Source organism: Lates calcarifer, linkage group LG12 (genome assembly GCF_001640805.2).
Source record: "Lates calcarifer isolate ASB-BC8 linkage group LG12, TLL_Latcal_v3, whole genome shotgun sequence".
NCBI classification, from domain to species: domain Eukaryota; kingdom Metazoa; phylum Chordata; class Actinopteri; family Centropomidae; genus Lates; species Lates calcarifer.
In genome coordinates, this window is record NC_066844.1 from 14,046,821 (window position 1) to 14,059,988 (window position 13,168).

General features: G+C 40.2%; 2 protein-coding genes across 17 annotated transcripts in view; both read left to right on the forward strand.

Annotated features, from left to right (window-relative positions):
* The window catches only part of itpr1b (inositol 1,4,5-trisphosphate receptor, type 1b), an 83,831-nt gene extending 81,580 nt beyond the window's left edge, over nucleotides 1-2,251 (forward strand). For all 16 annotated transcript variants that reach the window (XM_051074628.1, XM_051074627.1, XM_051074633.1 and 13 more), the window contains one exon: nucleotides 892-2,251. In XM_051074628.1, the coding sequence (XP_050930585.1) occupies nucleotides 892-978 (87 nt within the window). In that variant the 3' untranslated portion in view covers nucleotides 979-2,251. The remainder of the gene's footprint in view (nucleotides 1-891) is intronic.
* Nucleotides 2,252-4,884: 2,633 nt separating this feature from the next.
* Nucleotides 4,885-8,527, forward strand: bhlhe40 (basic helix-loop-helix family, member e40). The gene is made up of 5 exons (XM_018679953.2): nucleotides 4,885-5,295; nucleotides 5,425-5,488; nucleotides 5,587-5,694; nucleotides 6,072-6,195; nucleotides 6,348-8,527. Exons 1-5 carry the CDS (start codon nucleotides 5,219-5,221, stop codon nucleotides 7,208-7,210), a joined length of 1,236 nt encoding a protein of 411 aa, XP_018535469.1. The 5' UTR covers nucleotides 4,885-5,218; the 3' UTR covers nucleotides 7,211-8,527.
* The last annotated feature ends 4,641 nt before the right edge of the window (nucleotides 8,528-13,168 follow it).

Sequence of the window (13,168 nt, forward strand, 5' to 3'; positions counted from 1 at the left end):
AAATGAGAACTATCTGTGAGGAAGTGAATGTTACCGAGACATTTTGACCCAGACAGGGGGGAAATGATTATTGTGTTTCTGAAAGCTGTGAAGGGCACCGCATCACATTTCAGTCCAGATTCAGCATGCTTTCTCTTGTTTTTATAAAGAAACAATTCAAAAAGCAGGATTGTGTAGAGTTCATTAATTAAAATTCTTCTAATTCTTCTAATTGCATTCAGAGTAGGACAAAATCAAGAAAGTTGTGCCACAACTCCTCTCTGTGTTGGATCATTACAAATCAAATTGGCTTAATTAGAAAATTGTAGTGTAAAACAAGCCAGCATTCTACTACTAACTGAGTTTAAACTGTCAACTTACTGTGCTTGATGATGATATTTTTCTCTAACACGTCCCTCTACGCAGAATTATTTCTCCAGGAACACTCATTACAGGACCACTCTGTCTTCTCACTTTTAATGTTGTGTTTCAGTGCTGAGGTGCAAATCACTACCTTCTGTTAATTAAAGTTAATTCTTAGCAGAAAACCCATTCTTGTTCCTGTTGGTATAAAGGTTAACACCTGTGTTATGACTCATGTGCTTTGCTTGATCTTGAAATTTCTTTTGACTGGGTTTCAGTATTAGTAGTTTGTATTCTGCTGCTTTCGTCAGAAGACGCAGCAATGTGGATGACAAGGGCTGGCAGGATTTCAGAAGAATCCGTTTCAGTTCAGCAGTGTGCAGGGTTTGTGCAGCATTTGTTAGTTTCTGTAAAGTGGCGTGAAAGAATGAATCAATGAGGACTGTAGAGCAGAGAAGGTGCCAGCATGTACAGAGGAGGAAGATGCGCGTGCCAGCAGAGGCACAGGTGGAATTATTTTTAAAGATCTGTCTTCTCTGTCGTCCTCAGATGACAGAACAGAGGAAGCAGAAGCAGCGGATTGGCCTGCTGGGACACCCTCAGCACATGAACGTCAACCCCCAGCAGCCCGCATAAGGTCAACTAACACGGCTCTGAAGCAGTTCAGCATCGACTGTGTGTGTGGACGGAGCCTCTTTCAGAGGCTGCGCTTCACGTGTACTGTACTGAGTGTGAGTGTTAACTTATAACGGTAGGGAAACACTGTAACATAGGTAGTCATAAGACAATGTGTAGCTCTACCCCACGCACATGTTACTCCAAACAGTAACATTCACCCACCTCATTCTGTTCAGTCTAGTTTGAAATTGTGCCAAAAGTTTTCTATGTAGAAATCAGTTAGATTTCTCAACACATGGCCTTTACTGGTTGAACTTGAAACACGATGGAGCTGACTGGACAGGAGGAGTTAATCCCATTTGTTTTTCATTGTTTATTTTAATCATCATGTTTTCTATTTATATTTCTGGCATAATGAGCAGTATTAAATGTCTTATTTTTGTATGTTGTGCAATATATTAACTTAAATATGCAACCTCATTGGTGTGTGGATTTAAGTTCCATCAATCATGTCTTACTAAAAAGCGTGAGCCAACGTTTTTGTTCGTACTTTATCGTCACTGGATAAAATAGGGAGTTGTTGGTTGTCTTTACTTACGCAAATATAGAGCATATATTTAATAAGTTGGCCTTCTCAATTTTACTTTTTTCTTTTATTTCTTGAAAATGTGCATACTTCTTGAGTGTCACGGCACTCGATAGAAATAGTATATTGTGTGAGAGCAATATATACAGATAGTTTTTTCTTTCACCTGTGTAAATCCAGTGGTGTCATATCTCAGCGTTAACTTATTTTATGATAAATTTGCTTTATTCAATTTGATTCTGAAAGACATTTAGAATGTTTGATGCGTCTGTCAAATATACAGAATAATTTCAGTGTCACCCATGCTTTTACTCTTTGCTCAGGAGTTGTGTAACTTTTACTTTAATAAATATCATTTGCATAATTTCTCATGTTTTGCAGCAAACATGTTCCATTTGTGCCTATTGTCCCATTTAAAGTCTGATACATGTTTGCTGCTTGTGCAGTCACTAACTTTTACGCTCATTGTTCACTAAAAATGTATTAGTTGGTTTTCATGCTACAGTTAGATTCTCTCTTTTTTTCTTTCTTTTTTTGAAGACTGTGTGTACATAATGTCTGTTGCTTAACTTTGCTTTTGTATAGAAAAATGAGGTGGAGAAACTGTTATTCAAAATGAATGTTAAGACTAATTAAAAATCTAAGCACTGTCAATTTGTATATTAAAGTAGAATTATTTATTAAAATTGATGTAATTATCCTTTACCCCCTGTGGTGTGTGTTTATTGTTGAGGTGATATCATAGGATTATTATTATAAGACCATGTCCATATAAAGCGAACCATTCATTTGCTTTATTGTTTAAAGATGTTCTATTCGTTTCAAAGTGTGTTTACACGCCCTCGTGCATTGTCTCACACTCAGTGATCAGAGCATCTAACATGACTAATTTCTGTTAATGCTGGTGTTGTACCCTTTCACTTCAGTTGCTATATAAGCCAGTAAAAGTAATCAGCATGCCATGAACGGCATGTAAATATCACTGATATGAAATATGAAAATATGTACATATTTGCTCACATTACATGCACACAAAAAAGGCTCCATTGTAAGCGATGTTTCAGTCACAGTTATACGCAATTACTACTGACAATATATTCCACATCAGCCATGCACACAAATTTTAGCCAATGTTTTCCAGTTCAGAAATTAAACTAGGCCATGTCCTGAATTAATTTTGACAGCTTTCAGAGAAATGATCTCTGTCAACTGGAAACATGCATGTCTGAAACCAGCGAGTCTGCAGTAAACTACAAGTGGAATGTGTGTAATTGGGTGGGTTTAAAATTTCATATCCTCATTAAATAGGGGCTTTCCTGAAAGGTTCTCTGCAGGCCAAGTACTTATCAGCTATTCTGTCAGATGAGCTGATTGCTGATCTGCCTTTCAGTCTCATACCATGTGTCCTTTAAAGGATATGCCTTGTAAATGACAGACCCTATTTAGATTCATTCTCAGATGTAGGACTCCTTATTATAGTTTGTTTTTTTCTTTTTATTCTCATCCTTTATTTTGTCTCCATTTGTAACTTTGATGTAGATTTGAGAATAGTTGTGCAAGGTTACATGACGTTGCACAATCTCAACTAGCTACAACAGTAATATACTCTGCCTACAGCTATATGGCTTATATATAACATTTGTATTTTTATAAGCTACTTATGGTACTCTTTTTTTTTTTTTTGGATTAATTTTTACCTTTACTTTTATTTATACACTTATTTTTCTACCACTGAAAGAAAGGAAGAAAGAAAGAAAGAAAAACTTCTAATAGTACCCTTTCTTAAACGATAAAACCGTGGGAAGAGCAAGACCCACTCACTGTGATTCTTTTTTCTTATTACTTCTCCCCACATAGACAGAACAATAGAAGAAAAATGTGTCAGAGACAAGAGTTTCATTTTCTTCACGGTCTTATCGGTATTTACAACAAGTGTTGACAGAGACCCCTTTCCCGCTCACTCGTTTCCGGCTTGGCGCTCCGTTGTTATGTAGCTGTTGCTATCTATAGTCTCTGGCTGCTTCGGGACGTCGGCGTGTGGAACCGACCGGTCAGTCGGGCACTCTCGGTTGTCTGCGCGTGACGTCACCGGCAGGGATCTGCTCCTCGGCTCTCTCCCAGCCATGCGGAGCTCAACGTGACTTTCCGCTGGGTACAGGCAGGTTTAACGGTATCAGTACAGCAGTCGGTATAAAAACAAAACAAAACGCGCTTCGCTACAGCGACAGTGTCATCCCGCCGCAGGTGCACGTGCCACACAGCAAATGGGTACAGTATGAAATTACACCGTGTCCATACTGAGCGCGAGACACATGCCAAGCGACTGAATGGGGAGAGTAGAAATGGTGCCTATAAAACACTGAAGTTAGTCGAACAATTTTTTTTGTGCAACTTGTTTTTATTATTACATTATGATTTGTTTCATATGTAGACAGTGAAATCTCTTCATATACATACAGTATTTATAAAGGCCTTCATGAAACTTCACTAAACACACACACACACACACACACACACACATATATATATATATATATATATATAGATAGATAGATAGATAGATAGATAGATAGATATAGGTAGTGAAGTATAGTGGTAATAGTAATAACTATTAACTATTACCTAGCTATATTCCAGTTATTGGTATACATACACACTCACACACATCCACGTGTGTATCCGTATGTCTATATAAATTATTATTATTATTATTATTATTAGTAGTAGTAGTAGTAGTAGTAGTAGTATTAGTAGTAGTAGTAGTATTGGTTGTTCTGTTATTAACCTAATGAAACGACCTCTAGCTACAATATGTTCTAATATTACCATACGTCTGTGGTACAGGTCTGACTTTATTCTCACCTTTTACCACTTTTTCGAATCTCGTGTAAAATCACTGCATTTCCCTTTACTATACCTTTAGCAAATGACTGATACAGGATACTCAATAGTATAATATAATACATATATAAAATAAAAATATTTTCGTTATTGTCGTGTTTTCAGTCATCTTAGTTACAGTGTCACATAAAGTCTGCAATATTTGCAGTTTTGTAACTGATAACGAGAGAACTGTTGCTCTACTTTCTCTCTTGTAAACACGCTCGGCTCTGCAACACGTCTCTGCCCCGAGAGCCGGAGCATGGTGGTACACGGGACTCGGCCCTAGTGGAGCAGTACTACAGAAATGGGTTGTACTCGAGCAGCAGGGAAGGGGGAGGAGGAGGTGTGTGTGTGTGTGTGTGAGCGTGTGAGCGCGCGCGCGCGTGCGGCGCGGGGGGGGTGAGGAGTTGAAAGCGCCGTCCAACACGTGAGGCTCATGTGACGGAGTCGAGTCTGTGTCTCTTGTCGAGAGACGTGCCTGCAGTCACAGGGTTTATTTAACACGTAGTCAAAAACCCACCCAGCTCTCACACATTCAGCCGGGCGTGGAGCCTCCCTAGACATACTACCGAGTCCGGACCTGAGGGTGACAACACTGCGCCGTGTCCAACTCCAACTCACAGCGGGAACGCACACACACACACACTGGATAACAGGAGATACTTTTTGATTTATTTTTTTTCTATTTTGTGTGATTTTTTTTCCGTTTTGAAGCGCGATTGCAGAGACACATTTGGAACGTTTTGAAGGCATTTTGAAGTCATTTATTGGGTTTTGCAGTTAAACGACATGGAGAGGATTACCAGTGCGCAACCACCTCCCTGTGTACCAAAACACCCATCACTGGATATAGCTGACATGCCAGGGTAAAAGGAATATATTTCTACTTTGTTATAATCTATTCTTTTCTGCTCTGTTCTATTCTACCATATAAAGCACTTTATACTGAACCCTTATTAAACTTAAGACTAACCAATTTTGTCTTTTCTCCAAAGAATGGATTTTCCCATTTATGTGTACAAACCCAGAAGGGGCATGAAGCGTGGGGATGAAAGCAAGGTAAATGAAAGTTAAACTGCATCATATTCCTGCATTTATCAGTTTTAAACTGAGCAACCTGGATTTCACTTACAACATTTCAACCCCTCTCCATACAGGAGACATACAAGTTGCCACACCGACTGATTGAAAAGAAAAGACGCGACCGAATCAACGAATGCATTGCCCAGCTGAAGGATTTGTTGCCAGAACATCTCAAGCTTACAGTGAGTATTATCTTCTACATATGGCATGTCTGTGAACGGCCAGGGATTCCAACACGGCACATGGTTTTGCAGTTTGCTTACACACTTTGGATTCAGTTTTGGATTTTAAGAACAGATTAACAAAAATTGATATATGTGTATATATATATATATATATATATATATATATATATATATATATACATACATACATATGATATTGTAATTTTATTGTTTAAATCGTAGCAATATTTAAAATTAAAATTCATTGTTGAACATTTTGTGTGCGTTCGTGGATTGCATGACTTCCCGGGTGTACGCGGCTTGTCCTCTGTTCAGCTGCAGAATGTGTTACATAAGAAAGATCAACATGCTTATCGAAGGTCTTCCTGTTTTAGACGCTGGGTCATTTGGAGAAAGCTGTGGTGCTGGAACTCACTCTCAAGCATGTGAAAGCCCTTAGCGCTCTCCTGGAGCAACAGCAGCAGAAAATTATGGCACTACAGAAGGACCTGCAAATTAGTAAGTTTGTTGCCGTGATGTGGTGCAGACATGAAATACAAACAGATGTTTTACATCAGACATCAACAGACTGAGCCCTCCGCGGTCTGGTGCTGTTATCAGGACTTAGTGCAGTAAAACTGATTTATAACCTTGTGTTTTTAAACTACCAGGCGATCATGGAGGTGACAGTGCCGAGAGCAGCGAGGAGATGTTCCGCTCTGGCTTTCACTTGTGTGCAAAAGAGGTCCTCCACTATCTGGCCAGCCAAGAAAGCAGCAGGGACCTGAGCCCTTCCCACGTCATAAGCCACATCCAAAAAGTAGCAGCTGAGGTCCTGCAGCATCGGAGCAGCCTACACCCAGAAGAGTCCATCCCTCGAGCTTCAGAGAAACTCAAGAAACCCGCTGGACAGCCCCCAAGGGCCTCTGAGGGCCCCGCTAAGAACTGTGTTCCTGTTATTCAAAGGACTTACCCCCACGGGACGGGAGAGCAAAGCGGCAGTGACACGGACACTGACAGCGGGTACGGGGGAGAACACGACAAACGCGATCCCAAAGCCCCGTGGTCAGAAAGCCACGCGAGGGAGGGGGGGCTCAAGCATGCAGCGCCTGAGCCCGTGGCCGGCGCAATCAAGCAGGAGGGTGACGAGCCTCAGGCCAAAAAGTCGAGGTCTGACTCCTCAGAGGACGAGATTCTCTCCAGTCATGTGGCAGGAGGCCCTGGCAGCTATATGAGCTTCTCACCCAACCAGCCCCCATTTTGCCTCCCCTTCTACCTCATACCCCCCGCGGCTGCAGCAGCAGCAGCGTATCTGCCCATGCTGGAGAAATGCTGGTACCCCGGGGGCATGCCAGTTATGTACCCAGGCATGAGCAGCTCCACAGTGGGCTTGCCCCCAGAGACACTTCCCTCATCCCTGGTGATGTCCCCAAGGGCAGGGTCTCCAGTCCCCCACCATATCGCTATGGACTCCCCTGCTCTTCACAAAGCTTTAAAGCAGGTCCCCCCTTTGAACTTGGAAACCAAAGACTAAACCGATGTTTTTCTGTTGGAACCTTTCCCTCGAATGTTGAACGGGGTTAAACGGTTGGCCCACTGAAAAGACTTTAAACAAACGCACTGGTGTCCCTTCAAACCACAGCCATTGTTTGGCCCATCAAAACACTGACCCCAGCAAAGAGCCCCAAATGGTCAGCACTGTATATCACCAGCCTCTCACAGATTGAAACGGGACTTTTAAGGGGAGCCTGCAATGCCCGTGCAAAGGCTCATATATTCACCTGTTGCATGGCTCTGAAACACTGTGAAGATGGTTAGGTTAAAGGCAATGAGTGCTCAAGAGATGGCAAAAGTGTTTTTTTTTTTTTTGTTTGTTTGTTTGTTTTTTTTTTTAAGCAAGGTTCGCCCTCTCCGCGCTCATTGTTGAATGTCAGAGGTGAAGCCAGAATGTAAGGCACAGATTCCCACCTGCCACCCCGCACCCCCCAAAAAAAATATTTGGACCTATTTTTTGCACACACACCAGTCTGTAATGAATGTAAAGATTGAACAAAACCCCCTTGTAGATGCTGCTTGAATTATTATTACCTGCTGTAGATCTGTGAATGGAGGATGTGTTTGTCACTCCTGTAACTGCAACAAAACATTGTTTTAGACTAGAATGTTACCAAAAAGACAAACGTCTGGGCCGTGTTGACCAGGCACATCACAAAAGACATTGCTCCTTTCACCCTTCAGTGTTCATAATTTTCAAAAAATTCAGGGCGTTGTCAGTGTACGAGGTGTGTCACTCATATCTGTTGAGGAGTGATGTGGCCATACGTGCTTTTACGATTTAATTTGTGAGTCATGACTGTTTTGTGCATCTAGATGGAGACCCTGTGAAGTAATGTCTTGTAATAATTTTTGTTTATACTACTCATACATCTCTATTTTTGATAAGTGACCCGCTGAAGTGTATTTGCATCGCTACCAGAAGACGGGCGAGGTAGTCTTTAGCTGTATGCCGGTAGAACGTGTACAGTACATAGCGTCGTGCTCAGCCAGATTTGCATCTTACCCACAAATTCCCGGTCAAGTTAAGACCAAGATCTTAGCTCATGCTGTTGCCTTTACTCGTTTAATGCGGACACAACGATGGCAGGTGTTTAAATGTATTTGCTTTAAATGTTGTGTCTGTGGCAAAGAGAGTGAATGTAAAGTTCAAACAAAAATAATAGTTTTGTATAGAAAGAGGTACATGGGATTTTTATTTTGAAATGTAACACAATGTTGTTTGTTGTACATATTTTGTATATAAAGTATTATTGATATATATTAAAATATTAATAAAGCTTTTCCCCCCGTGGAATTTGTGTTTCACTGCCTGATGGCTTAAACGTGTTGTAGCCAGCCAACCTGACAGTTCCTCATAACAACACATACTTACATAACACTTACATAACCCATAAAGCAGCAGAGCCTCTGTAAATCAATAGCATGTCTTACATTACAGGCTGTAAACATGTCAAATTCTAAAGCATTTCCAAGGAACTATGTGTAGTAAACTTGCTCAATGCTCAAATTATGAATTTATTTTATTTATCTTTTATCAGTGCCACCTTTAGCTCATCACAACTGGGGTAATCACAAACATGATTTTGTTTACTAAATACTGTCATAAAAATAAGATACACTGATGAAATATAATCCACAATATTACCAGATTTTTTTTTTTTTTTTTTTTTTTAAGATGTAGAAATATACTATTGTGGTTTGGTATTTTCTCTCCTATACATTACAGTAACTGTAACAATATGAGCAGAAAACGTGTCTGAGGACACAACATTGGATGGAAATGGTACTTGAGGTTGTGGAGGCAAGTCTCTGATTTACTTTCATATTTAATGATATGAGCGATCAGTCTCCTCCAACTCTCTGCTGCTTGTTTGGGCTCTGTTTCCTGGGTGGTAACACTGCTGTAGTTGCAGTAATAGTGAGAATAAAAAGGCCTCTGTCATGCACTGCTTATCACCCACAGTCCCTCCCTGAGAAAGGTGGGAATAGCAGTTTTTCTTTTCTTGTAATCATTACAGCATTTTGCTGATTAGTGGAATATTTCGAACACGGTATCTTGAGATTTTATTTTGACAGGACTGCTGACAGTACCACTGGACTTGAAAATGCAGCACTGGCTCCATCTTGTGGCATTGCACTGCACTAGCTACCATTTTCACACCAACGAGAAACTGGTAAATAAGACTACAACTGATATGATGTTGCCTTCAGGGACCATAACTGAGAGGATGTCATTGACAATCTTGTTGATGACATCAATGCGAAACCTCTCATCAGTAATATCATGCTTTTTCACTATGTTTTTAGTCAATGCCCAGCATGTTTAATAGAGTTTCATAGAGTTTTGGGACAGTATAAATAATAGCAGGTCAAAAATATAATGGCAAACACCTATAAATAGTACAGTGCATAGGTGCTTTTTGTCAAGATATAATAATAAAAGCCCAGGTGGCAGGCATTGCGTTTACAGTCTTATAAGCAAAGTACAAATGGTGGATCCATAATTAGCCAAGGAGAATACTTGCAAGTGTTGAAGCTACTGTGGGATTGGAGAATGGAGAATTGAAACACCACACACCAAACAGACAAAGTTAGCAGTTTGCTGGTGAACATTTAGCAGCTCTATGTCGAACCTGGCCAGAGCTAAAAGAAAAGTGATTATTGGACAGAGACTCTGAACTGATGCTAATCTTTCTTATATTTGCTGGATGTATAAATAAGCCATTATTCAGCAAGTTGATGGGTCTATAAACATTATGCTGTAAAAACATGCCAATGCAATATTTACAGCTTGTTTCTAATGCCCACAGGTCACCAAAAACTGGCTAAATCCAACATGAGCACAATGACTTCTGACATGATCAGTGAAGCTGCTGCGTCCAGAGAAGAACCCATAGGTAAAGGACATGAAGCCAGTCAAACCCACTGTGTTGAGTTCCAGGTCTTGTAAAATCACTAGTCTTGGTATACCTAATAGTGGGAATCATTATCCTAAATTTTCATCCTGGCAGTGTTGATATCACATACACTAACCATTAAACTACACACAACTGTAATTTGAATTAATCTCTTCATTCATATTGTTTGTTTTCCTCATCTGCACTTGGTTCACAATCTTATCTGACTGTATCTTCTACCAACTGACAGGATGTGGCCTTGCTGGAGCCTCAGTGCTAAAGTGGCAACCCTAATGGCTCTTGCAGAAAACAGTGACACCAGTGTAAAAGAGGAATCAAAAGACTGGCTTCCAAGAAAGTGCCAACCCCAGATAAGAGATAGCATATATAAAAGCATGACCTTGTTATTGAGAAGCTGCCCAATAAACATCTAACTTTGAATCTGGGTGTCACAAAGGGCATAACAGCTGGGATTACTGTGGAACTTATGTGCATAGACATAGCTTCCATGGTAACTGTTGCTGAGAACAGTGTCTGCACTGTGAGTGAGGCAGCAGGGAGAATTATCATGACTGAAAGGCTGATTTCCTATAGGGCTCAAAATACTTATTGAGCACTCTTCAAAGAAAGAGATGACGTTAAGAGGAAGGCTGAAAAACATCCATTCATTCAGAAACATTGAGGATTAGCTAAGGACAAGAATCTTTCATAAAAACCTGATGCAGGGGCTCCTGTCAATACCTCAACACAAGTTCAATATCAGACAAACAGCCTGTTCAACCAACAGCTTTTCTTCCTGGATTTATTGATTTGAGAAAGACAAAATAATCATGTCTAAAAGTATCTAATGTAACAATTTGCAAAAGCTGTGAATAGTTATTTGTAAGGACAAATACTTTTAAACATTGTATTGCACAAAATGAGCTTTTCAAGTTCATGAATGATTACAGCACACATTCATGCATTTGTTTTAAGGACTTAAAAGTCATGTTGCATCCTCCCAAAAAATTAACATTTCTGGGATCTACTTATTATTCCAAACTATTCACATTTTCCAGTCATCAAACTCAGAATGATCAGCTGCAGCCTCATGTTACATGAGACTTTCAGTTGTGTGTGTGTGTGTGTGTGTGTGTCCTCATGAGGAGCAACAGCTGGATACTAAAGCCCTCAAGGATCACAACACTCTCAATGATCTGTGCATTTCATTAACATAAAGCATCATGAAGAGGAGCTTATAACATTTTATTTCTGAGGTGCTTATTGTGCATAGAAACTTTTCATTTTGACCTTCGACAACACCATCTCTAAACAGCCTGCAGATATTTGCCACTAACTGGCTCTATAACTGGTTCAGCTGCATTTTATTCAAACTGCTGGTGGTTTCAGCAGTGGGTTGGGTGGCGCAGGGTCACAGCAGGCAATGTTCACGGCAACACTCAGGGAATGAAGGTCATCTGCCCAACTTTTATTTGTCCTATTTCTAGTTTATTAGTTGTAGTTACTTCTAGTGTTATTATTAATACCATGAACCATCATGGAGGGGCAATCCCCTGCACTGCATGTATCATGGATGGATAGAGGAAGTGGCTGATATCAAGAAATACTACCAGTGGCTGGAAAAGCCTGGACTGAAAGACAGTACAGAGGCATTAATCATGGCAGCACAAGAACAGGCAGCACTTAGTACAAGATCAATAGAGGCTGGGGTCTACTGCACCGGACAAGACCCCAGGTGCAGGGTGTGCAAAGCTGCCCCTGAGACAACTCAGCACATAACAGCAGGGTGTAAGATTCAGGCAGGAACAGTGTACACGGAACGTCATAACAAAGTGGCTGGCACAGTGTACAGAAATATCTGTGCTGAGTATTTGCTGGAAGTCCGAAGGTCAGAATGGAAGACAGCACTAAGGTATTGGAGAATGACCGAACTAAGATCCTGCAGAACTTCCAGATCCAGACTGACAAGCTGGTGATGGCTAACCAGCTGGACATTATGTTGGTCAACAAACAATACAATCCACATTATTGTCTATATTTGATTTTTGTCTTTTTCAATAACTGAATGGAGTGAATAAATCACAAAACAGCAAACAGTGATGTCTTACATGTCAGTGTTGTCCAGCAGAGGGCACACCTGCCAAAATACAAAGTGATGCCAGAAATTTTCATGATGAAGTGAGAGGGAGCTTTCTACACTCTACTGATTTCAAGGCCCGTGTTAAAGATAGCCCACTCGTGATTTGACTCCATCTTTGCATGATAACCAGGGCAGGACATCAACAACTGTGACATGTGATAACAAGTCCACACCAAACCAAAGAGTTCCTCTTTCAACTTTCAGTTCCTGTGATTCCAGTAACTGACTTCCTGTATCATTCTAGGAGGGTAGGCACAGATCCAACAGCTTTTTTTTTTTTTTTTTTTTTTTTTTTTTTTTTTTGTCTGCACCTTATTCTCATTCTGTTATCAAATAAGTTCCACAAGTGAAGCACTAAAAGTACAATATTGATTAAATACTGACACTACTTAAAATAATAAGAATAAGAATAAGAACTACTGCACATGTACAGTTTTGAGGTAGGTTACTTGTACTACTACTTCTACTTGTCAACTCCACTACATTTTAGAGTGAACGACTGCACTTCTACCATTATTTAGCAACTATTTACTCTATATGCATATACATATGCAAATAGGAAATGGGGCTATTCTGCATACTGTGCTTTTGCTTCTCACACTTTTGGTGGATGTGCTGGTATTGGCTCCGTAGTTCTACTACTCTACAGGAATTTTTCATAGTTTGTTTTCATAGTATTTTCATGATGTGAAGTTGTTTCACCTTGGAAATGCTCTGGATACTTATTCCATGGTTGTATTATTATCATTATCATTAGTAGTGGTGGTGGTAGTAGTAGTATAGAGGAAGTTATAAGGAATTGATCTGTTCCGCTAGAAGTTTGTGAAGTGACCAGGGTACTTATCGGCTTTTATTCTGAAAATCTTGGAGCGGAAGCCTCGCTTTTGTACTTTGTCTG